This window comes from Capra hircus, chromosome 17, assembly GCF_001704415.2.
Source record: "Capra hircus breed San Clemente chromosome 17, ASM170441v1, whole genome shotgun sequence".
Lineage (NCBI taxonomy): Eukaryota > Metazoa > Chordata > Mammalia > Artiodactyla > Bovidae > Capra > Capra hircus.
In genome coordinates this window covers 67,649,641-67,676,821 of record NC_030824.1, presented here as the reverse complement: position 1 = coordinate 67,676,821, position 27,181 = coordinate 67,649,641, and the positions used below count along the sequence as shown (strand labels likewise).

Below are 27,181 nucleotides of genomic sequence, written 5' to 3'. Positions count from 1 at the left end.
ATACAGCTCTCCTAAATGTCTTCATTTGCTAGTTCTGATGTTTCCATTCTTGTACATCCTTGAAGCATTTTACAGAATAAGAATCCTATTTTTGAAAAGACTTTTGCACAGTTATTTTAAAATGCATGTTTTAATGACCAGTGTAAAGCTTCATTATGGTATGCAAGTATACAAGCTCTAAAGAGAGGTAGAATAATATTTTGTAATAAACACATATTTTTATGAGCATCTTATATATACACACACATATAAAATGTCTACTTACAAACTTAATTGCCTTAGCTTGGGATCAGTCAGTGTTAGTCACTCAGTCGTGTCTGACTCTTTGTGACTCCAGGAAAGGTAGCCCACCAGGCTCCTCCATCCATGGAATTTCCATGGCAAGAATCCTGGAGTGGGTTGCCATTTCCTCCAGGGGACCTTCCTGACCCAGGCATCAAACCTGGTCTCCTGCATTGCAGGCAGATTCTTTACTGTCTGAGCAGCCAGAGAAACCCTAGCTTGGGCCACTGTAACAAAACACCACAGACTGGCTGTTTTAAACAACAGCCAGTTAATTTCTCACAGTTCTAGAGACTGGGAGTCTGAGACCAAGTTCCTGGCTGGTTTAGCTCCTGTTGAGGGCTCTTGTGTTCTCACACAATGGAGAGAGAGAGAGCTCTCTGGCATCTTCTCCTATAAGGACACTAATCCCGTAGGATCAGGAATCCACCCTGATGACCTCATTTAACCTTAATTACTTCTTTGCTCCAAATATGGCTATGCTGGGGGTTAGACCTTCAACATATTGAAGATGGATACAATTCAGTCCATAGCACACATGCTCTTTATTATTTTTTTTTTACATATGCTCTTTAAAACTATAGTAACGTAAGAAGTATAAAGTGAGTTGTCCTGTAATCTCAACCCATATAGATGGGCTCTCTGTATAGTTGTTCAGATCTTTCCATATTTCCCAGTGTGCACATTTCTTTGCATGTGTGTGTGCATGCAAAGTATATGCTAGTGTTTATGATTATAGTTTACATATTATTCTGTAATCTAACATCCTTATTTAATACTTCCTGAATTTTTTACAGTAGAAATACACTGTTTATTTATACATTGTTTAAATGTTGACTACTAATTTTTTTAAACATACTGAATTATATATAGATTCATTTTTACAACTCATTTTTTATATAAAATATACATGTAATGGAGAAGGAAATGGCAACCCACTCCAGTATTCTTGCCTAGAAACTGCCATGGACAGAGGAGCCTGGTGGGCTACAGTTCATGGGGCATGAAAGAGCTGGACATGACCAAGCAACTAAGCAACACCAGTAGCATGTAAAATCTTAAATGAAAACATGTATCTTTTCTTTATTAACTTTGGGTGCTATGGAATATCCTTACTATATTGTATTAATATACGACAATAGACTTAAACATTTATTATTTTCTTGAGGGATATTAAAGCCATTTGCAATATTGCAAAGGACTTCCTATTTCAGAGCCCTTATGTACGTACAGGGTAGATTTCTAAGTTTTGAATAAGAACAATTTACTGTTAGGTAAATATTGCCAAAGTGTCTTTTGGAAAGTGTATGTTGATACCACATCCTTTGTTAATCTGGCAAAATATTACCTAAAAGTTTTAGCCAACATTAGAGGTGAAAATAGGAGGTAGTTGTTTTTAATTTTGTATTTCTGTTATTTTTAGTGAGTTTGAGCATTATCATATTTATTTACGTTTTATTCTTTTTTATAAGAATTATCTGCCCTTATTCACCTTAACTTTTGGTTTATTTGTATCTTTTCATCTTAGTTATAGATCTCTGCATTAGTATGTATATTAAATTGTTTTTTATGTATTTTCAAAATGTTGTCTTTTGATTTTGAAACCGCAAGTAAGTAATGAATAAGTGAAATAACGAATAAGTGAATGAATGATAAGAAAGACAAATACCGTTAATTAAAGTGTAAGGTAATTATATACACTACCATGTGTAAAGCAGATAGCTAATGCGAAGCAGCTGTATAGCACAGGGAGCTCAGCCTGGTGCTCCATGACGGCCTAGAGTGGTGGGATAGGGGTGCATGGCAGGGAGGCTCAAGAGGGAAGGGATATATATTAATGTATAGTTATGACAGTTGTATGGCCGAAACCAATGCAGCATTGTAGAGAAACTATCCTCCAATTAAAGAAAAGTTAAGTACAATGTGGCACGTGTGTTATGGGTACATGTACTCAGGCCACTGCGGGGTCCTGGAGGAGCGGTCTCTGAAGCAGGGTGGGACGTAGAAGAAGATCCCCTGTGCCAGGGGAACCTAGAGCTGTGCTTTAAAATATGAGTAGAAATCATTGCCAGAGAAAATGAAGAAGTTATTCCAGGGAGGGGACGCAGCAATCCAAATAGAAAAGAACAAGATCTATTCTGGAAATTAGATATAGTTCTCTGTGCCAAGAGCGAGGTCCTGTACAATGAGTGGTGAGACAGAGCCACAGAGATGGAAAAGTACTAATTGAGCAGCTTGGTTATCACAATAAGGCACTTAAACTTTCCCTGAAAACTGGGAGAAGCACTGATAAGTAAAGATTTGGATTTTAGGAAGACTATTCTAATACCAATATGGAAAATAATATGGAGGAGTCAGTCTGAAAGCAGGTAGACCAGCTTGTGGCCTACTTGAGGCAGGCATTAATCTTTTAATTGCCGTAATGGAAATGACACCATCTGTGTGGAAAATAAAAGCCTTTAAATGTCCAATAATTAAAATTGAGTTAATTCTAGGAGACTATATATCCAGAAAATAGGGGATAATTGGGTTAGAGAGATTTTTCATTTTCTTCTGTAAACAGATACTTTTGCATTATTTGAGTTTTATTTTTTAATCAAGGATAGACTTTTTTAAGAAAGAAAGTTTGATGCTAATTAATAACAGAAATATTGAGTGTTTTGGTGGACCAGCAAATCAGTATGAACCCCAATTTTAACATGACTGCAAATGTGGGTGTGATAATGTCGGTTACATTACTAGTTTATAGGTATTCCAGTAAAAAATGTTTCTGCTCTTCTTTGTTATAGTCAGATTGCATCTGGAACCATGTGTTCCCAGATCAACTGGGACAATGTTCAGGAGAAAGGAACTGCAAGCGAAATGACATACAATCACGTTAGATAAGAAAATGGAGATGCTGTGCCTGGCACAGGTCTGAGGAGATATTTAGCTTTGGTTATTGATGATGTGTTTGCCAAGGAGAAATAAGACAAATTCACTAAATTTCTAATGAACATCGGAATGAGGAATTGGAATTATAACAGGGCAGATTTGATTTTAAAAAAGAAAGAAATTAAATGGGTGTCCGTTTCTTTTAATGCCTAGAAAACAAACATTTCTGATATTTTTGCCAGCTTCTCATAAACTGGCAAAACTGCAGTACAGTAGTCAGGCCTTCACTTAACTAATGCTTAAAGCCAGTTGTGTTGTGATAGACTCCATATGGTTCAGCCACATTTATTTATATGTAAATGCTAACATTTTATGTGTGTGTTTCTTTTTTTGTTAAATACAACTAACATTTTCATTTCTTAAACTGGTTATGCTCGACCTATTTTCGTGTTTCCACACTAACGCACCAGTAGGTGGTACTGGCAGTAATAAATGATTGGTTTTCTCAGCATTACTGGATCTCTCCTCAGCTTAACCATTTACACCTTCTTCTCTGACAAGCACTCTGCGTATAAGCCTAAATTATCCTTATGGTTTTGTCAGGTCAGTTTGTTTTTCTTCTTTGATTCTTGCCTCATTGCAGCAAAGATTTGGAACGGCAGTCTAAAGGGTTTAAAACAACAGACAAGTTATAGCTCAGTTCACCTCAAGCAGATAAATCTTTTGTTAGACAGACATTCCCAAGATATGGGAACAGGCTGACCTCAAAGGAGTCTTCTTTTTCCCTGTTAGCTTCCCCTTTTTTAAACTTCACGTTTCCTCCTTTGGGTTATGCTTTGTGCAAAATACGGCTTGTACCCACTACCAGTCAATGAAAGGGAATGCAGATGGGCATACGCTCAAAGCCAATTGACAATTGCAAGTTATATAACAGCAGGCTGTGTTGTTTATATCTTCCCATAATTCAGTCTATTGTTATAATCAGCTGTAGAATATTTGTGAACCCTTAGTGGGCCCTTAGTTGCCTAAGGTTACTTGGAAAAGCCCCTGTGCTAAGTTTGTATTCACTGTGTGTCTAGAGTGTATGTGCAGGAGTTGGAAATGTCTCTGTGGTTATTTTTGTAGCATATCTGTGAGCTCTCTTGGGTATGTCTGAGATGGGTTTTAGAGATAAGCTTGCATTCCTTTCAGCCAGGCAACCCCTCGTTGCTCATGCCTAACTTCCTACCTAACAGTTTTAATGTTCCTTGAGGTTTTCTTACCCCCAGCCATTAATATTTTATTATCTCACTAACAAAGAGAATGGAGTTCCCTGAAAAAGAGCTGCCCTCTGGTCTTGCTAAGGCAGATACCCCAGAAGATAAGACTTCAGCTTCATCTGCGGCTTTAAGGTCTGGTGCCTGGGCAGATGGTGATCACCCAACAATCTGGCATTAGCCTAGACTACACCAGGTTATGAGATATACTCTGCTTGTCCCTCATCCCGGGCTGCTGATATGATAGTAAGGACTCATGAAGGCAACAGTTTATGTTTTTCCTGGTTAACTGATATATTTCCAAGATGACTTAAAGTTTAAGCTCTAGGAAATATTTCTTACTTGGTGGAATTTGGACCATCATTTTGCAAATATTCTCAAGTTCTTTGATTGAAAAGTGGATGTACTAGGGTTCTCCAGAGACATGGAGCCAATAGGACATATATAAATATGAAGATGTGTATATATGTGTGTGTGTGTGTGTGTGTGTGTGTATTTATTGAAGGAATTTTTTGAAGGAATTGGGCCTGTGATTATGGAGATTAACAGATTAACAGGCCCCCAGATCTGCAGGTGAGTTGATAAACTCAAGACCCGCTGAACCCACAGTGCAGCTCGAGGCCAAGGCTGGCAGTCTCAAGACCCAGGAAGAGCCAAGATGTCTAGGTTCAATTCAAAAGGAAAGGAAAACAGCCACTGTGTCAAGCTGAAGGTAGTCAGGCAAGAGGGATCTCCTCTATTTGGGGGAGGACCAGCCCTTTTGTTCTAGTCAGACCTTCATGTGACTGGAGGCCCGTGCACAGCAGGGAGGCCAATCTGCTCGACTCAGTCACATCCAAAAATACCCTCACAGACACTCACAGCATAATGTTTTACCAAATACTGAGCATACTGTGGCCCACTCAAATAGCAACCATCATAGTAGCATTAGCAGGTCAGTGTAATGTTTCTCATACCTATTTATTGCATGTTATCTGCCTTTTTATTCTCTCTTTCTCCTATCAGGGATTATTTACTTAACATCAACTCTTAGTCATTTGGAATCCACCACACTTCTGCTGATGGTCTGTGCTCGAGACGGTGGTGGGCTCACATCTGTCACTAATGCTGAAGTCACCATACACATTCTCCAGACGACTCTGGCACCTGCTGAATTTGAAAGGCCTAGGTACACTTTCTCTGTTTATGAAGACATACCTGAAGATAGTCCTGTGGGAACGGTGAAAGCTAAAGAGTCCTTGAGTAAGTACTTAAGTCTTATGCTACATTGAAATCCATTATTGGAACATTTTCTGATCATAGCAAACCCCCTCTTCCAACAACACAAGAAACAACTGTATACAATGGGTATCACCAGATGGTCAGTACCTAAATCAGATTGATTATATTCTTTGGAGCTGAATATGGAGAAGTTCTATGTAGGAAGTAAAAACAAGACCAAAAGCTGATTGTGGCTCAGATCATGAACTCCTTATTGCAAAATCCAGACTTAAATTGAAGAAAGTAGGGAAAACAACTAGGCCATTCAGGTATATCCTAAATCATACCTAAATCAGGTATGACCTTACGATTATACAGTGGAAGGGACAAATAGATTCAATGGATTAGATCTGATAGACAGAGTGCCTGAAGAACTAACTATGGATGGAGGTTTGTAACACTGTACAGGAGACAGTGATCAATACCATCCACAAGAAAAAGAAATGCAAAAAGAAAAAATGGTTGTCTGAAGAGGCCTTGCAAATATCTATGAAAAGAAGAGAAGTGAAAGGCAAAGGAGAAAAGGAAAGCTATACTCATCTGAATGCAGAGTCCAAAGAACAGCAAAGAAAGATAAGAAAACCTTTCTAAGTTAACAATGCAAAGAAATAGAGGAAAACAATAAAATGGGAAAGACTAGACATTATGGAGCCTGGTGGGCTGCCGTCTATGGGGTCACACAGAGTCGGACACGACTGAAGCGACTTAGCAGCAGCAGCAGCAGAGACCTCTTCAAGAAAATTAGGGATACCAAGGGAAACTTTCATTCAAAGATGGGCTCAATAAAAGACAGAAATGGTATGGACCTCACAGAAGCAGAAGCTATTAAGAAGAGGTGGCAAGAATACACAGAACAACTATACAAAAAGATCTTAATGACCCAGATAACCACAATGGCGTGATCACTAACCTAGAGCCAGACATCCTGGACTGCAAAGTCAAGTGGGCCTTAGGAAGCATCACTATGAACAAAGACAATGGAGGTGATGGAATTCCAATCAAGCTATTTCAAATCCTAAAAGATGATGCTGTGAAAGTGTTGCATGCAATATGCCAGCAAATTTGAAAAACTCAGCAGTGGCCACAGAACTGGAAAAGGTCAGTTTTCATTCCAATTGTAAAGAAGAGCATTGTCAAAGAATGTTCAGACTACTGCACAATTTCACTCATTTCACATGCTAGCAAGATAATGCTCAAAATCCTCCAAGCTAGGTTTCAACAGTACATGAACTGAGAATTCCACATGTACAAACTGGATTTAGAAAAGGCAGAGGAACCAGTGATCAAATTGCCAACATGGTTGGATCATAGAAAAAGCAAGATAATTCCAGAAAAACATCTACTTCTTCTTCATTGACTACACTAAAATCTTGACTGTATGGATCACAGCAAACTGGAAAATTCTAAAACAGATGGGAATACCGACCATCTTACCTGCCTCCTGAGAAATCTGTATGCAGGTCTAGAAGCAACACGGAACAATGGACTGGTTCAAAATTGGAAAAAGACTATTTCTAGGCTGTATATTGTCACCCCACTTATTTAACTTCTATGCAGATACATCATGTGAAATGCGGGGCTGGTTAAAGCACAAGCTGATCAAGATTGCTGGGAGATATTTAATAAGCTCATATAAGCAGTTGATATACCACTCTTGGCAGAAAGCAGAGAGGAACTAAAGAGGCTCTCTGTAAAGTTGAAAGAGGAGAGTAAAAAAACTAGTTTAAAATTCAACATTCAAAAAACGAAGATCACGGTGTATCCAGTCCCATCACATCATGGCAAATAGATGGGGAAACAATGGAAACAGTGACAGATTTTATTTTCTTGGGCTCCAGAATCACTGTGGATTGTGACTGCAGCCCTGAAATTAAAAGACTCTTGCTCCTTGGAAGAAAAGCTATGACAACGCCGCTGCTGCTGCTGCTGCTGAGTCGCTTCAGTCGTGTCCGACTCTGTGCGGCCCCATAGACGGCAGCCCACCAGGCTCCCCCGTCCCTGGAATTCTCCAGGCAAGAACACTGGAGTGGGTTGCCATTTCCTTCTCCAATGCATGAAAGTGAAAAGTGAAAATGAAGTCGCTCAGTCATGTCTGACTCTTCGTGACCCCACGGACTGCAGCCTACCAGGCTCCTCTGTCCATGCTATTTTCCAGGCAAGAGTACTAGAGTGGGATGCCATCACCTTCTCTGGACTACCCCAGGCAACATATTAGAAAGCAGAGACATTACTTTTCCGACAAAGATCTGTATAGTCAAAGCTATGGCTTTTCCAGTAGTCATATAGAGATGTGAGAGTTAGACCATAAAGAATGCTTATCACCAAAGAATTGGTGCTTTTGAATTGTGGTGTTGGAGAAGGGTCTTGAGAGTCCCTTGGATTGCAAGGAGATCAAACCAGTCAATCCTAAAGGAAATCAATCCTGAATATTCATTGGAAGGACTGATTTGAATCTGCAGTTCCAATACTATGGTCACCTGATGCCAAGAGCAGACTCATTGAAAAAGACCCTGATGCTGGGAAAGATTGAAGGCAGGAGAAGTGGACAACAGAGGATAAGATGGTTGTATGACATCACTGACTCGATGGACGTGAGTTTGAGCAAATTCCGAGAGATGGTGAAGGACAGGGAAGCCACGTATGCTGCAGTCCATGCAGTAGCAAAGAGTCGGACACAACAACGCAGTGTTGAATAAACCTTACCTTTTCTCCGTGGAAGAATTGAGACCATACAATCTATGGCTTGCTCTTTGTTCTTTCAACAGTATTTTTATCCTACTTTTTCAAATCACAAAAGTAATGGGTACTTTTAACCCACTGCTCATTTCACAGACACACACACTTCAAGAAAATTTTACGAAAACACATCCAACTGTATTTGCTGTTCTACGATGACCTTCCCCCCATCCCCCTACTTCCCCAGTTTGTGTATTGCGAAACTTTTTCCAAGAAACTGGACATCATTCTATCTCATTTAAAAAAGTTGCCTAGTATTTCAACTTATATGTATAAAATATGCTTTATTTAAACATTTTCTTTTTGCTATCAATTTGAATGATTTACAATTATTTTTGCTAGTCCAAATAGTACTCAAGCAAATATCTTTATATGACTTGTAGAGGTTTCTCTGCAAGAAAAATTCCTAGAAGTGAATTACTTGTTCAAAGATTTTATCCTGCTCCCTAGTGAAAGTGTTAGTCCTTCAGTCATGTCTGACTCTTTAAGACCCCTTGGAAGGTAGCCCACCAGGCTGCTCTGTTCATGGGACTCTCCAGGTTAGAATACTGGAGTGGGTTTCCATTCCCTTCTCTAGCGGATCTTCCCGACCCAGGGATTGAACCCAGGTCTCCTGCATTGTAGATGGATTTACTATCTGAGGCACCAGGGAATCCCATCCTGCTCCCTAACCCTAAACCTAATCCATCTCCTCTTCTTTCCTTAACTTTTGGGGATGGTATTCGCCTTTTGTCAGTAGCTATTGTAGAGAAGGGGCTTCCCTAGTGGCTCCGTTGGTAAAGAATCCATCTGCAATGCAGGCGTCTCCCTCCATACAAGAGACCTGGGTTAGACCCCTGGGTGGGGAATATCCCTTGGAGTAGGAAATACTTGACTTTGCTTCCTCAAATATAGGCATCCACATTATTTTCTGAGTATCTTTCTGTTTTACTTAATTCAAGAAGAGGGAAGGAAGATGGTGAAACCTGTGGCTTTCTCCTTGTCCCGGGACAGTACTTTTGTCTACTGATACTTGAGAGACCACGTGTCCACTTACAACAGGCGTTGGAGAGCCGAGGAAGACGTGAGACATTGCACAGTATTCTCCATGTATGTGATCCACGTTAGTGCTTCCAGTTCTCAGTGTTTCTAGTAGGTACGTTCTTTTAGCCTAAAGTGATTGCCTTCTCCTTTAATTTCGTCCTTTCTTTTTCTCTTTTTCTTTTCAGATTCCTCAGAGCCAATTTTTTATAGGATCTCCTCTGGCAATCTGGACGGCACGTTCTCCATTCACCCATGGCTGGGCACCATTCGAACCCAGAAGCCTCTGGATCACGAAGCGCAGCCGGTGGTTGTGCTCACCGTCCAGGCACAGCTCGGCAGCTCCCCTGCCTGCAGCAGCACAGAGGTCAACATAACCGTCATCGATGTCAATGACAACCCCCCGGTGTTTCCCAAAGCCTCCGATGAGGTCACAGTGTCTCAGAGCACGCTGCCTGGCACAGCCTTGTACCGCGCCCGTGCAGAAGACAGAGACAGCGGGCCCAACGGGCTCGTCCGCTACGCCATCGCGCGCCAGAGCCCGAGCCTCTTTGCGGTGGACGCGGGGCTCGGCGTGGTGTACCTCAACCGGAGCCTGCCCGGCGCTCAGGCGCAGGCGTGCACTCTGACCCTGGTGGCCCGGGACCTCGGCGTTCCTTCTCGGGCGTCCCTGTTGGTGCTGACAGTCATTATTGCGCGACAGGAGCGAAGCCCGTCTTTGACGTTTGAGCATTTGGTCTATCAAGTGGAAGTGAGTGAGTCGCTCTCGCCGATGACCCCAGTCCTGCGCATCCGGGCCCGCCCACTGGGCTCGCAGGGTGCTTCCCCGCAGCTCGTGTACGGGTTGGAGCCCAGCACAGATTCCGCTGCGTTTGGCGTCCATCCTTTCACAGGTTGGATTTTTTTGCGGCGACAGCTTGACTATGAATCCACGCAAATGTATAATTTTAGAGTGTTTGCCTGGATCCCAGAGGACAAATTGTCACAAAATGTGAGCACTTCAGTAATTGTTCATGTCCTGGATGAGAATGACAATTCCCCTACCTTCTTGCATGATGTATTGTTTTTGAAAGTCCAGGAGAGTCCTATGCCCCAAGGGGTAATAGGCAAAATTACAGCAATTGACAGAGACTCCGGAAAGAATGGACAGCTGTCATATTTCCTTTTGTCCGATGGAAAATTCTTCAAGATGAATCCTAATACAGGTAGCACTTTGTAGCTTGCACTTATTGCTTTAAAATTGGAATTGACAAAACCCAAATCTAAGTTATAATACTAGTGCAAATATATAAAATTGCAGTTTTTAGTAAATACTTTACTTGATGACATGGTTCTCTTTTTGAATTAGAGCTACAATGAGAACTGGACTGGATAAACTCTTGTGTAAAGTCTAGTCTCTTCCACCATATTTTTTCACTTGTAGATGTCTTTAAATATTTCAAATAATATTTTATAAAACATAAATGTCATTGATGAACTAAAAAATCCATTAATTAAGATTTCAAAATTACTCATTTGATATATTTCTCCATTTTCATTTTTTTTTCAAGGAACCATGGGAAATGGGCAAATATTTACACTGAGGTTTTTGTTTCAAGTCTTAAGTATAAAAATTTTATTATATTTTAAAATTTATATTATATAAATTTACAAGGACTTTAATTCCTGCAACTACCTACAAATGAACTGTGTTTATACTGCAACCATATAGCTGCAGAAAGAGACCTGCATAGCTCAAATAACATGCCCAAGGTCATGGGGCTAAAAAGGAGTGAGAAGGTTACCACTTTGTACATTTCCAAGAGGCACCATTCATGCTGTGGTCCTTGTACATGTTGCCCTTCGCTCTATGTATGTGTGTATGTGTGTGTGTGTGTGAGTTGCTCAGTCTGTGACCCATGGACTGTCAGTCAGTCAGTCAGTTCAGTCGCTCAGTCGTGTCTGACTCTTTGCGACCCCATGAATCACAGCACGCCAGGCCTCCCTGTCCATCACCAACTCCCGGAGTTCATTCAGACTCAGCATCCATAGAGTCAGTGATGCCATCCAGCCATCTCAACCTCTGTCGTCCCCTTCTCCTCCCGCCCCCAATCCCTCCCAGCATCAGAGTCTTTTCCAACGAGTCAAGTCTTCGCATGAGGTGGCGAAAGTACTGGAGTTTCAGTACTGGACTGTAGTGGGACCCAATTTGAATTCAATTCTAATTACCTTCTAGGTGCCCACTGTGTGAGTGAGGAAAAGGTGCCCCTTCCTCCAGCAGATGGCGCTCTACCCCAGATGGCAAGCTGCATCTCGGATCCCATTCCCTCCTGAGCTGGCCGCCCCCAGCAGGGCACAAGCTGCACTGCTGCCAGGACGGTCCTGCTTGCTCTTTACTTCCAAGTGCTGAATAGTTCTCTTAGGTCTTCTGTTTCACTCAGCAGTTTATTTTTTTGGAAATAAAATATACATTTGGTCCCCACATGATCTTCTCTCTCCCACAGTCAGTCCAGTGCCCAGATTCAGAAGACCAGGTGTCCACTAAAAAAATGACATAGTAAGGGAATATGTAAACACTGCATTTTAGCTTCACCAATTCAGCAACTTATCCAGATATGAATTTTTTTGTTCCTGATTTCACTTTTTGTTTTTCACATGGTCATTTCATTTGGAGGACAAGGGCAAAAAAAAAATCTTAGAAATGGCAATGTTAGGTAATAGTTTCTTCATGATTACTTTCTCACAAATTGATATTTTCATAGACAGTGAGGAAATTAATTTCTGGTGGAACTCTGCAGTGGGAGATGGCCCTTGGTAGTATGTAGAGGCATTTACAATTTTATGCCTGAGTCTGTGGGATGAAACACAAGGGACATAGCCTAGAAGAGAGTTTTGAGCAAGACTATGCAAAATATGGTTTGTAAAGCATGAAGTTATTTGGGAGGTCATTATGCTCACTATACACATATTTTGTGAGATAATAATAAATAAGTCTATACATTCTTTAGTTCAAATGGTTCGTGGTAGATAGTTTGAAATACAAAGAATGACAAATTGAAGATGACAGAAGAAACTTCAGAAAATTTTTTCAGCAGTGGAGCTAGGTTACTAAAGAGTGTGCTGTTGGAAATTGTGCTCTTAGAGCTTTGCATCTGATGTTCCTTTCTGGGCATCGGTCTGGATTGGGGTTCTTAACACCAGAATTGTGGTACGAGTGGCGTCTTCTCTCATGCTGCTCTGTGCTCCTCAGGGGAGCTGATCAGCTGGGTGGCCCTGGATCACGAGCAGCGCGCGCACCATCAGGTGGCCGTCCTGGTGAGCGACCACGGCTCCCCTCCGCGCAGCGCCACCACGCTGGTGCACGTCTCAGTTACTGACATCAATGACAACAGGCCGTACTTCCCACAGTGCCTCGCTGGGAAGGAACTGTACATCAAGGTATGTGCAAAGTAGCCATGCAGCCTTTGTATTAATTTTGGTCACTAGTTTTGAGCACCATCTTGTGGTGAAAAGCATGAACTTACCCAGTCAATCTTGGTGTGGAAATGCATACATTTTTAGGTTTAGAATTGTCCACATGTCATAGAAACCTATAATTATTTTTAAAATAAATTTATTTATTTTAATTAGAGGTTAATTACTTTACAATATAGTGGTGGTTTTTCCATACATTGACATGAATCAGTCACGGGTGTATATGTGTCCCCCATCCTGAACCCCCCTCCCACATCCCTTCCCATTCCATCCCTCAGGGTCATCCAAGTGCACCGGCCCTGAGTGCCCTGTCTCATGCATCGAACCTGGACTGGTGATCTGTTTCACATATGGTAATATACAAAAATAAATTCAAAATGGATTAAAGATCTAAATGTGAAACCTATAATTATTAGAAAAAAGAAAAGATATACCTATAGCTGATTCATGGCAGAAACCAACACAATACTGTAAAGCAATTGTCCTCCAATTTAAAAATTAATAAATTTAAAAAATAAAATGCTTATATGTTCTATTTAGGATCACACACTCAGTTGTTTTATGATAATGTGGTTGTGTCTGTTGTATGCAAACATAATGGTACTTCATTATCAGTAGTGCTCAGACATGGATTTTTTTTTTCCAGTAATATTCATGCCTGCCTTTGTTTAGAGCTCAACTGAAAAACATCTTTGAGCTGGTTAGTTGAAGACAGAACAATCTGTAGCTTTAAAGTGAAGGGTGCACGTGTGCTCAGATGCTGAGTCGTGTCCAACTCTTTGCGACTGACGTGCACCCAAAGATTGTAACATTGGATCTTTGCAAGCAAATGCGAAAACTTCTAATTATATTTCTGTGATCTGATATCTTTCATTTCCATATTTTTGTATGTTTTATAATGTACATAATAAATTAGCATGTTAGTTCATGTAGATAGTTGATAAATGTATCTTGAACGTACTCATACTTCTTTTAAAATAAATGGGTTATATAAATAAAAAGTTTGGAAGCTATTGCTCTAAAATAATTGAACATTCAAATTAAGCTCATGCATGTTGAGCTTAATATCATGCATATCAAATTCAGATATGCATGTTGAAAAACACAAAAAAGGTATCGAGCAAGTTAATAACTTTAAGCTCATCTTCCAAAATCATATTTAAAGAAAACTGTGCCATCGTGGAGCATCATGATACCATCCTTATGATTTTATATTATTTCATTTTATGCCTGACGTGTACGGTGTGCTCAGCCGTTTCAGTCGTGTCTGACTCTCTATGACCCTGTGGGTCGTAGCCCGCCAGCTCCTCTGCCCATGGGATTCTCCAGGCAAGAATACTGGAGTGGGTTGCCATGCCCTCCATCAAGCAGGTCTTCCCGACCCCGGGACTGAACCCGCGTCTCCCGCATCTCTTGTGCTGTAGGAGGACTCTTTACCTGCTGAGCCATCAGGGAAGTGCCAAGGACGACATTTCACAGCTTAATGAGGCAATAGAACAGAAACTAGGAGTTCAGTTCCACATGTGTATTTCAGTATCCCAGGAAAGTTTCTGTTAATTAATTAGATACTTTTCCTGAAATGATAGTCTACATTTATCTTTAGCATGTTTCAGACCTTTAAAAATGCCCTAGGAAGGTGATGCATAAGAAGCTAGAATCCTTTTTGTTGTTGTTCAGTCACTCAGTTGTGTCTGACTCTCAGGGACCCCATGGACTGCAGCACGCCAGGCTTCTCTGTCCTTCACCATCTCCCGGAGCTTACTCAAACTCATGCCTACTGAGTCAGTGATGCCATCCAACCATCTTGTCCTCTGTCATCCCCTTCTCCTCCCGCCCTCAGTCTTTCCCAACATCAGGGACTTTTCTAATAAGTCAGCTCTTCACATCAGGTGGCCAAAGTATTGGACTTCAGCACCAGTCCTTCCAATGAATATTCAGGACTGACCTCCTTGCAGTCCAAGGGACTCTCAAGAGTCTTCTCTAACAGCACAGTTCAAAAGCATCAGTTCTTCAGCTCTCAGCCTTCTTTGTGGTCCAGTTTTCATATCCATACATGACTACTGAAAAAGCCATCAGTTCAGTTCAGTTCAGTCGCTCAGTCATGTCTGACTCTGTGACCCCGTGAATCACAGCACGCCAGGCCTCCCTGTCCATCATCATCTCCCGGAGTTCACTCAGACTCACGTCCATCGAGTCTGTGATGCCATCCAGCCATCTCATCCTTGGTCGTCCCCTTCTCTTCCTGCCCTCAATCCCTCCCAGCATCAAAGTCTTTTCTAATGAGTGAACTCTTCGCATGAGGTGGCCAAAGTACTGGAGTTTCAGCTTTAGCATCATTCCTTCCAAAGAAATCCAAGGGCTGATCTCCTTCAGAATGGACTGGTTGGATCTCCTTGCAGTCCAAGGGACTCTCAAGAGTCTTCTCCAACACCACAGTTTAAAAGTATCAATTCTTTGGCGCTCAGCTTTCTTCACAGTCCAACTCTCACATCCATACATGACCACTGGAAAAACCATAGCCTTGACTAGACGGACCTTAGTTGGCAAAGTAATGTCTCTGCTTTTCAATATACTGTCTAGGTTGGTCATACCTTTTCTTCCAAGGAGTAAGCGTCTTTTAATTTCATGGCTGCAGTCACCATCTGCACTGATTCTGGAGCATATCTTTGACTATATGCATCTTTATTGGCAAAGTAGTGTCTCTGTTTTTTAATGTGCTGTCTAGGTTGCTCATAGCCTTGCTTTCAAGGAGCAAGCGTTTTTAATTCCATGACTGCAGTCACCATCTGCAGTGATTTTGGAGCCCAAGAAAATAAAGTCTGTCCCCGTTTCCATTGTTTCCCCAGCTATTTGCCATGAAGTGACAGAACCGGATGCCATGATCTTAGTTTTTTGAATGCTAAGTTTTAAGCCAGCTTTTTTGCTCTCCTGTTTCACCTCCATCAAAAGCCTCTTCAGTTCCTCTTCACTTTTTGCTATAAGGGTGATGTCATTTGCATATCTGAGGTTATTGATATTTCTCCCTGCAATCTTAATTCCAGTTTGTGCTTCATCCAGTCTGGCATTTCACATGATGTACTCTGCATTTAAGTTAAATAAGTAGGGTGACAATATCCAGCCTTGACATATACCTTTACCAATTTTGAACCAGTCCATTGTTCCATGTCTGGTTCTAGCTGTTGCTTCTTGCTTCAAAAATCTGAGAGTTTTTAGTCAACTTTATTTCCTTTTTTTCCTCTCAAAATTAGTTTAAATGCTGCAGATAATTTGTTCAAATTGAATGAAACATTTAAATGTGTAATATGGATTATTTTCATGGATTTACATTCATATAACCTTTCTATGGTAGACATTTGAATTATGTGTGGGTTTAAAAGTAGTTTTAAAATAACAGGAACATTGTGTTCTTTCGTTTCAAGTTTCATCGATATTTCTTGTTTAAGTTCCACCTACTAATTTGTCATTCATTTGTCTTAATGACAGGTTCTGGAAGGTCAGCCAGTAAATATGTTGGTTACAACTGTGTTTGCAAAGGATCTTGATGAGGGAAACAATGCAGAAGTTATATATTCGGTATCTTCAGGTAAAACTTACTATTCATATAGGATTAAGAGCTTTTAGCATTTCCTCTGCTGTCTACCAAACGTCTGCCTCCTTCTGAAGAAAACAGTTAATGCTAAAAATAACACCAAATTGCACACAAAATAATTTTGTTGTTTTCTAGAATCACCTTTTTTAAAAAAAAATTTGAAAGTTTAATGTAAAATCATACAGTTTTTTTCATGTCCTAAAGAGAAATCAGCCAATCATCCATTTTAAATGAATTATGTTCAATAATCTAAAAATGCAAATCAGCTTTTATTGAGGAAAGCACTATTAATAGTTAATGTGTAAAAAAATGATATTGAGTATAAAGACATATAAAGCCAGGGTTTCCGTGGTGTCTCAGGTGGTAAAGAATCTGCCTATAATGCAGGAGATCCAGGTTCAATCCCTGAGTTGGGAAGATCCCCTGGAGAAGGGAATGGCTGCCCACTGCAGTATTTGTCCCTAGAGAATTCCATGGACTGAGGAACCTGGTGGGCTATCTAGTCCATGGGGTTGCAAAGAGTCAGACATGACAAGTGACTGACTCTTCCCCATAAAGACATATGATTATAAACACCAAGCACCTGTGAATCTCTATGAAAATTAAATATTCTTCAGGTCAGAGTAAATCATACTCAAAATATCACATGTGTGCACTCAAGCATGTGTATGCGGGAATGTTACTGAGACGGGCTTCTGCTCATGCTTTCCTTTGAGAATGCACAGGCATTGCATTGCTGTGATTGGACCCAATGACTACCTTAAGCTGACATTGTGTCTCTATACGATCTTAAAAGGCATTTTTGCTGTGTCATGTTTGATACAAACATAGGGAAGCAAGAGACAATATTGCTCTTACCTGTGGATAATTTAATTGCCTGCATGGAAACCCCAAATATGCTACAGGCAAACCATTGGAATCAGTAGCATAAAAATATTTCTGGGAGCAATGTCAATATACAAAAATCACTAGCATTTTAGAAACTAAGCAGGATTTCAAAGGTTTGATTCACTATAACAAAGAAAATCATAGGGTGTAGGGTCTGGCTTGCTTCAAAGATCATAAAGTTTAGGCTTCATGGTTTTTCACTTGCTGGGGCTTCTCTAGGATGGGAATATTGTCCTATTCTCTTTAAAGAGGACCCATAAATTAAATGTTTCCCTTCCAAATCAGAATCATCTTGATGAAAAGCACAGGGAGGGAAATTTCAGTAAAATATGTTCAAGATCTTTGTGTAGAAAATTGCAAAATGTTGATGAAAGACCTGAAAGCAGAAAGAAATGAAAATGCAAACCATGTTCATGCTTGGGAAGGGGACGGAGTGCATTGTTCAGGGACAATGAACCTGCTGCAGAGAGACAGACAGATACACACACACACATGCAAGTTAAAATATAATCCTTCTATGATGCCATTATTTGCAAAGAAACACAACCATCCTAGAAATTGTCCATGAATATATGGTCTAGAGAGATACATCTCCACTTTAGAACAGAGGCTGTCCATAGGGAAGAAAACGGGGAATGAAATTTGGAGGTATACACAGGTTCTCTGCTGTACTTGTATTTTGTCATTTCTTTAAAAAATTTGAAGAAATATTGAGACTTTACCAACCTGGAAGTGTTTCCATGGATGGTCATCATATATTTTTGAAAGTTTGAAATGTTGATTTAAAAAAAAATTAGTCTTTAATCTGATACTTGGGACATAGCAATATAAAAATATGGTATTATCTATTATGTTATTCATACCCTTGCTTTAACTTCATCCAATTGCAAAATGGAAGCAACTACAAAATATAAGATAAAATAATATGATAAAAATCAATATAATGGGAACATATATATCTTTGTTTACATATATATATACATATCTTTGTTTATATCCTATATGAATGAAGTAAATGGATCGAAGCATAGATATCACAACCAGCAAATGTTACATAATTTCCTGCTCTATTCTCTGACTTTCTTAAGGGCAGGAGTGCTTTTTTATTTGCCTTTATTTCCCCTATAACTGGTAAAGTGTCTGTTGTATTATAATGATTCATTGACAGCTGAATGAAAGAATGAAAGAGAGTCATGACTGGTCCAGACTTTGAGATTTTTGGATTGTTGAAGTATTAAGATTTTATCAAAGAATACAAATCTATTATTTAACAAACTAGAAAAAAACCCTACCATAATCAATTTGAATTAGAAATATCAATATGAACTTGGGACATCTTTTAGTGTGTGCATGTGTATTCTCTGTCCACTGACGATGGCCTAGAAAGAATGAATGACCCAGAAGCAATGAGCAGAATACAACCTCCCAATACTGTGTTCCATGGAAGAAACCAGGAGTCCTTGGAGAAAGGAATGACTCCAGGTCTCAGACAGGAAATCTTCAAGATGAGTCTGTAACATTTTGTTAAACCAGATACCAGGAGGCTGCTAAAGATGACTAGGTCATATCAAAGACTTAGGAACCACCTATGTGCATGCATGCTAAGTCACATCAGTTGTGTCCGACTCTGTGCAACCTCATGGACTATAACCCATCAGGCTCCTCTCTCCATGGGATTCCCCAGGCAAGAATACTGGAGTGGGTTGCCATGCCCTTCCCCAGGGGAACTTCCCAACCCAGGGGTCAAACCCATGTCTTATGTCTCCTGCATTGGCAGGTGGATTCTTTACCACTAGCACCACCTGGGAAGCCCTGGGAACCACCTTTAAGAAGATCCTAACAAAGCTAGTGGAGGTGATGGAATTCCAGTTGAGCTCTTTCAAATCCTGAAAGATGATGCTGTGAAAGTATGCACTCAATATGCCAGCAATTTTGGAAAACTCAGCAGTGGCCACAGGACTGGAAAAGGTCAGTTTTCATTCCAATACCAAAGGAAGGCAATGCCAAAGAATGCTCAAACTACTGCACAATTGCACTCATCTCACTCACACACTAGTAAAGTAATGCTCAAAATTCTCCAAGCCAGGCTTCAGCAATTTATGAACCATGAACTTCCAGATGTTCAAGCTGGTTTTAGAAAAGGCAGTGGAACCAGAGATCAAATTGCCAACATCCACTGGATCATGGAAGAAGCAAGAGAGTTCCAGAAAAACATCTATTTCTGCTTTATTGACTATGCCAAAGCCTTTGACTGTGTGGATCACAATAAACTGTGGAAAATTCTGAAGGAGATGGGAATGCCAGAACACCTGACCTGCCTCTTGAGAAACCTGTATGCAGATTAGGAAGCAACAGTTAGAACTGGTCTTGGAACAACAGACCGATCCCAAATAGGAAAAGGAGTGCGTCAAGGCTGTATATTGTCACCCTGCTTATTTAACTTCTATGCAGAGTACATCATGAGAAACACTGGGCTGGAAGAAGTACAAGCTGGAATCAAGATTCCCGGAGAAATATCAGTAACCTCAGATATGCAGATGACACCACCCTTATGGCAGAAAGTGAAGAGGAGCTAAAAAGCCTCTTGGTGAAAGTGAAAGAGGAGAATGAAAAAGTTGGCTTAAAGCTCAACATTCAGAAAAAGAAGATCATGGCATCTGGTCCCATCACTTCATGGGAAATAGATGGGGAAACAGTGAAAATAGTGTCAGACTTTATTTTTTCGGGCTCCAGAATCACTGCAGATGGTGACTGCAGCCATGAAATTAAAAGATGCTTACTCCTTGGAAGGAAAGTTATGACCAACCTAGATAGCATATTAAAAAGCAGAGATATTATTTTGCCAACAAAGGTCCATCTAGTCAAGGCTATGGTTTTTCCAGTGTTCATGTATGGATGTGAGAGTTGGACTGTGAAGAAAGCCGAGCACTGAAGAATTGATGTTTTTGAACTGTGGTGTTGGAGAAGACTCTTGAGAGTCCCTTGGACTGCAAGGAGGTCCAACCAGTCCATTCTAAAGATCATTCCTGGGTGTTCATTGGAAGGACTGATGCTGAAGCTGAAACTCCAATAGTTTGGCCACCACATGCGAAGAGGTGACTCATTAGAAAAGACCCTGATGCTGGGAGGGATTGGGGGCAGGAGGAGAAGGGGATGACAGAGGATGAGATGCCTGGATGGCGTCACCGACTCAATGCACTGAGTTTGAGTGAACTCCGGGAGTTGGTGATGGCCAGGAGGCCTGGCGTGCTGCAATTCATGGGGTCGCAAAGAGTCGGACACGACTGAGCAACTGAACTGAACCGAATGTTCAGAGATGAAACAGTGTGAACATCAGTAGGGATAATAATGGCAATAGATTTACCCATTTATAATATGTTTAAATGTATGTTTAATGATTCTTAAAACAGAAACTAAACAAACCTTTAATGACCATAGTTGGAATACTAAAGTATATTAGTGAATCAATCCATTATTTTGAATACTGTTAAATAAAATTTTACTATCAAACATTTATACTGACTTTTCCTATAATGAACTGCCCCAGTGGGTTACCAATAAACAGATAAGAAGACAATTCTCTCGAGTAATACATTCCAGCCAATAAATGAAGATGGGATCCTAGACTCAGAATGTTATACTTTGCAACATTTCGTGAATCATTAATGGATCTAGGCTGTGTACCAACTGGTGCCCATATCACAAAAAGAGACAATTAGATATGTACCTCTGAAGGAAAACACAAAACAGCACTTAAGAAGCAGTCTTCCGCCTAAAATGAACCCTAATGTGATTGATTATACATCTACCTCTCAATTTAAGGAAAACATAGAGGACAGAAGAACGTATTAAGCTACAAGTTGGAAAGAAGCAACAGGCAAATCTAGACCATGGGAAGCTTCAGGATACATAGTCAATTGTTCAGCAGATGAGTTGCAAAATAAATAAAAATAAATAAATGGATGACAGGAAGAGATAGACTGAAGAGATATGCATATATGGAGTTTATGTTAAACCTAATTTGAATTGACTAAACAATATTTGAGACAGTTGGAAATTTTAAAAATAACTAGAAATTTGATAATATGAAGGAATTATTACTAATTTTTAAAAATATACTATAATTATATTTTTCCTTATCTTTTAGAGATGTGTGTTAAAAATATGCAGAAAAAATGATATAATGTCTGAGATTTGCTTCAAAAGTACACAGGGAAGGGAAATATCTGAATGTCTAATAATATTAGCCATGAGTTAACAAATGTTATTTTTTTATCCTTTTCCATATGGTTTATTATAGGATATTGAATATAAATCCCTGTGCTGTGCAGTAGGTCCTTGTTATTTGTCCATTCTTTATATGATGGTTTGAATCTGCTAATCCCAGATCCACCGAGCCCCTGCCTTCCTGCCCCTTGGCTACCACAGTCTGTCCTCTGTGTCTGTGAGTCTGTTTCTGTTTGGTAGTTCAGCTCATTCGTTCATGTTTTAGATTTGACATATAAGTGATATCACATGGTATTTGTCTTTCTGTGTCTGACTTACTTCACTTTATGGTGATCTCTAGGTCCGCCCATGCTGTTGCAAATGCCACTATTTCAGTCTTTTTATGGCTGAGTAATATTCTTTTTTACCTATTCTCCTGTCTAGGGACATTTAGGCTGTTTCTGTATCCCAGCTATTGTGAATGGTGCTGCTATGAGTATAGAAGCACATGTATCTTTTTGAATTTAGTTTTGTCAGGATATATGCCCAGGATTGGATTGCTCAATGTTGTGGCCCATGAGTTGATAAATACTGGAGCTAAGTGATAGGCACGTGAAAGTTCATTATATCATTGTCTAATTTTTAGTATGTGAAAATTTCCAAAATAAAGTTTTTATAATCTGTTACATTTCTTGTCTATATTTTTCATATTATCCTTATGTTCATATTCTCACAGCGCTTAAGGTAAATAAATCTCCCAAATGATCACAGATATATTTGTATTAGTTAACTCTCTGTATTCTGCATTATTAACTAACATTAATTTCTTAAATTTGTGTGTGTGTGTGTGTGTATGTGTAGAAGGTAGTTCTGATCCCTTCAAGATTGATGCCAACAGTGGTGAAATAAGAACAACTCGAGTACTTTCACATGATTATGGACCTTCTTACAGGATGACTGTCATTGCCAGTGACCAGGGGGTGCCTCCTCTTCAAGGACAGGCAGTTATTAATATTCAGGTAATCGCTCACATCACGCAAAATGGGGGAAAATGCTCTGAAAGGTTTTTTTACTTTATATACAAATGTATAAAGTGAAGATACTTTAAAAATGTGAATACTCCCTTGAAAGAGCATGGCAGATGTATGTGTACAATATATTAAGTCACTTTACTACTATTTGAGAAATGGTTATATTTAAATAAATGTTTATTTAAAATTTGTACAGTTACTGACAAGATTCTTTCATCACTATGTGGGCATTTATACTACTTTTTTAATGAAGAACAAAAAATATCTTTTCTTTTTTCCTAGTTTCAAGGACCTGGTAAATTTGCAGAAGAAACATTTATAAACAAATGGCCAATAATAAATCACATAGTTTTTGTAACTATTTTAAAAATTAGAAAGTTACTTGAGATCCATATTTTAAGGCTTCCCTTTAGTCATAATGAGCAAATGATTTGTGGGAAGTCTTGATAGTAGGAAAAAAAATTACACCAACCCATCAAAAACAAGATGACTATAGGAAGATTTTTATTCAAACACATGATAATCAGTAATATTAACATAGGTATGAATACTAATCAAGAATATATATCCCCAAGTATTCTGTTTCCAAAGTATATTCTTTACTGACTAAGGATGTGTGGTTTGGGAGAAAATTCTATCATAATATCTCAAGTCTCTAATTTCGGGTGAACAGATACATGATTCTTAAATGTATGCAGATGTTGTCATTAAGGAGACAAGGGTTTCTAGGATTTAGAATAGCCTGTGGAACTAACTACCCTGGTTCTCATTTGTGGCTTCTCAAGCTATCATTGCATCCAATTCAGCAAACGGGGAAGTAGAAAATCCTGTACTTTCTTATCTCCTAGATATTATGCAATTTTTAATTTTCAGAGACATGCTGGAATTAGGCAATAAAAGAAAAGACATTTTCTCATCAACTACTATATTCATATTTATTTGTAATATGTATATATATATCATGAATAGAAGGAATTAGCTTCCAAAAGAATAGCAGCACCTGTGTTGATTAAACTATTAAAATACCGCAAATTAACAGCTCCTTTTTATTCTTATTTCAGGTGATACCACTATCCAAAGGGAGAACTGTCATTTCTCAGAATATTAGACATTTAGTTATACCAGAAAACTTGAAGCCTACAAAAGTAATGAGCTTGATAAAGTCACCTGATCACCTTCAAAGACAGTATGGTGGGAAGTTGCATTTTAGTATCGCTGCAGATGACAAGGATGATCACTTTGAAGTGGACAGTTCAACAGGAGACTTGTTCCTCTCTAAGGAACTGGATTATGAAATGATGTCTCATTATCTTTTCAGGGTGGTAACTAAAGACCATAGCAGAAACCCTCCCGTGAGTAGCACAGTCTTCCTGAGTGTTGCTGTGGAAGATCAGAATGACCATTCCCCATCTTTCCGGGAGGAGTTCATTGTGATAAGTGTAGCAGAGGACACCCCTGTTGGTACTCTGGCGCACATCTTCAATGCCAAAGATGGTGACGGCAGCTTTTTGAACAGTAGAATACAATACTTCATTGAAGCCAACCACCCTGGAATGAATCCATTTCTCATCCACCCCTCATCCGGCACTTTGGTCACGACGTCTCCCCTTGACAGAGAGAGAGTTCCAACTGTGGTCCTGACAGTAACTGCGTCGGACCAGGCTGTGAACGTCACGGACCGTCGATTGAGATCACTGATGGTGAAGGTAGTGATTCTGGATGTGAATGACCACAGTCCCACTTTTACATCCTTCCCCATCGCCCATGTCAGAGAGGATGCTGCGGTGGGCTCCTTGGTACATCACATAACTGCTCAAGATCCAGATGCAGGAAGGAATGGAAGAGTAACATTTAGCATCCTCTCAGGAAATGAAAACATGGCCTTTATGCTAGATGAGTCATCAGGTACCGTCTAAGTCACTGTCGATTACAGCCTGTGATTGCTTGCTTGCATTTACCCTTTCCATTTTCCTCTGTTACCAGGTGATCTTCTCAAGATGCATATGCATTAAGGAAATTTGACTTGATTTACCATTTCACTTATACAGGTGGTAGGCATAGAGTTTGTATTCAGGAAACCAACAGTAGTTGGCCTGTTTGTTAATATAGATATGCTCTGTAGCTAGGTCACATTTCCTGGGGTGAATATTTTACAGTAACCAACTTTTTTGCCCTCATTGTGTGTGTTCACAGGGTAGGAGGTATACCAAAATAAATCAAGGTAGAACATGAGTGGTCAACCATGTTAATCAAAGACTTTAGCATCAAAGCATCTCTAAGATCATAGAAACATACCCTTGTAAATAGTTGGAAATCATGTGTTTTTAAATAGTTGGATTAATTTGGACATCAAGACCTTTACTTTTCACAACTGAACCATTTTATTTTTGGAAGAAGCATTTATTCAATCTTGAGTTCTCTGCAGAAATGACACTCACTGTCACTGCTCGTATCTTGCTGTCACCATATTGCCAGATAATGTCTTCTGAAAGTTTGGATGTAGCTTGATGGACAGTTATATATACAAAGTGTCAACCTTGTAATACTGACATTTTCTCACCAGTTAACACACACACACACACATATATATATAATTGAATGAAATTCCTTCACCCTGATTTTCAGAAAATAAAGAGGTGGACTACCATCTCATTCTCAAAATAAAGTCATTTCTTTATGAACAATGGGAAAAAAATCTCAGACGTATACTATTTGGTCCAACTGTTAATAAGAACATTATTTGGAAGTGAGATTGAATGTGTAGGATTTGGAAGTCATGATTATAGTCTGGCTATATACTGTTGGAAATTTTCATCAAAATATTTATTAAATCCTGTGCATATGGTTCCATTCTGAGGCCTGCATGCATACTACCTAAAAGCCCAACTGACGGAGAGAGAGTCCAGACCTGGTTGCTGATTTCTGTTAGAGCTAGGGTCTCCGAGGATCTGTTTCAGCAATGCTTAAAATGCTTTCCAGAATGGCTAAGGAGGGTCCATTTCAGGTTGTTAAAGAGGGTGGATAAAAATAGAATTGTGTCTCAGTAATATAGGTATCATGAATCTTGAACAATTGCAGTGGCTGTTACAGATCTTTTTAACATCATAAAAATGCTAATTACTGAATATACTCATATGAGTCGGGCTATTTTTTCCTCTCACAAGGTTCATATTTTTTTTTAATTAAGACAAAGTAAGGTTTTCAATGGCTTTTGTCTGTAAAGTATAAAATGATAAGCAATTATTGAGAAGCCATTTTATATAATATGACTCAGTAAACCTCTTTAATTATTTGAAGAAATGTTCTTATAGGATAAACATGTGTTAGAGAAGCAAGTACCAATTCTAAAAGAAAAAATGTGACAGTTGGAATTACATAATGCATATATGTATGCAAGTTTTTATAACACGTGGCTTATGTGAATTATGTACTTCTGTGGCAGTTGGATAGAGACATTTGTGAATTTCATTGTCCTAGTTATAAAGTCTTTATTATTTTTTATTAATATGAAAGATAGTTAACTGAGAATAGTATAAAGAAACTATAATTTTTTAACAAAAACTTGATCTCTTCAAGGATATAACCGTAACTTTTTGTACTTTGGTCACATTTACACGTGAAGTGTCCTCTGACATAAAGAGGGATACTGTTAGAACCTTGTTATTCAGTTGCTAACCCATGTCCCACTCTTTGTGACCCCGTGGACTGCAGCATGCCAGGCTGCTCTGTCCTTCATTGTCTTCTGGAGTTTGCTCAAACTCATGTTCATTGAGTCGGTGACGCCATCCAACCATCTTGCCTTCTGTCGCTCCCTTCTCCTCATGCCCTTAATCCTTCCCACCATCAGAGTCTTTTCTGATGAGTTGGCTCTTTGCAACAGATGGCCAAAGTATTGGAGCTTCAGCTTCACTCTCAGTCCTTCCAATGAATACTTAGGATTCCAATGAATGCTTTTCTTTAGGATTAACTGGTTTGATCTTGCAGTCCAAGAAACTCTCAAGAGTCTTCTCCAGCACCATGGTTCAAAAGCATCAGTTCTTCAGTTCTCAGCCTTCTTTATGGTCCAGCTTTCACATCCATACATGACTACTAGAAAAACGATAGTTTTAACCATATGGACCTTCGTTGGTAAAGTGATGTCTCTGCTTTCTAATATGCTGTCTAGGTTTGTCAGAGTTTTTCTTCCCTGAAGCAAGCCTTTCTTTAATTTCATGGCTGCAGTCACTGTCTTCAGTGATTTTGGAGCTCAAGAAAGTAAAATCCGTCACTGTTTCTACTTCTACCCCTTCTGTTTGCCATGAAGTTGAAAGGTTGTTGCTGAACCACGAAAGACACTGGGATTCTTGGCCTCCAGAGAAGACTTCAATTCGGGCCATAGACGAGGCTTGATCACTCAGAGCTTTTGTGTAATAAAGTTTTATTAAAGTAAGAAATGGGATAGGGAAAGCTTCCGACATAGACATCAGAAGGGGGATGGAGAGTGCCCCCTTCACTAGTGTTAGCAAGGGAATTATATACTTTTTAGTTAGTTATTACAGTGAATCAAAAGAATGTCTGGAGGTTGTAAAGATCTTACTAGACCCACT

General features: G+C 39.5%; 1 protein-coding gene across 1 annotated transcript in view; it reads left to right on the top strand.

Moving 5' to 3' along the window:
• The window catches only part of DCHS2 (dachsous cadherin-related 2), a 349,085-nt gene that overhangs the window by 187,656 nt on the left and 134,248 nt on the right, over positions 1 to 27,181 (top strand). The window contains exons 4-9 of the mRNA XM_018061397.1: positions 5,418 to 5,654; positions 9,617 to 10,633; positions 12,658 to 12,845; positions 16,365 to 16,464; positions 22,426 to 22,583; positions 23,657 to 24,500. Coding sequence (XP_017916886.1) covers positions 5,418 to 5,654; positions 9,617 to 10,633; positions 12,658 to 12,845; positions 16,365 to 16,464; positions 22,426 to 22,583; positions 23,657 to 24,500 — 2,544 coding nt within the window. The remainder of the gene's footprint in view (positions 1 to 5,417; positions 5,655 to 9,616; positions 10,634 to 12,657; positions 12,846 to 16,364; positions 16,465 to 22,425; positions 22,584 to 23,656; positions 24,501 to 27,181) is intronic.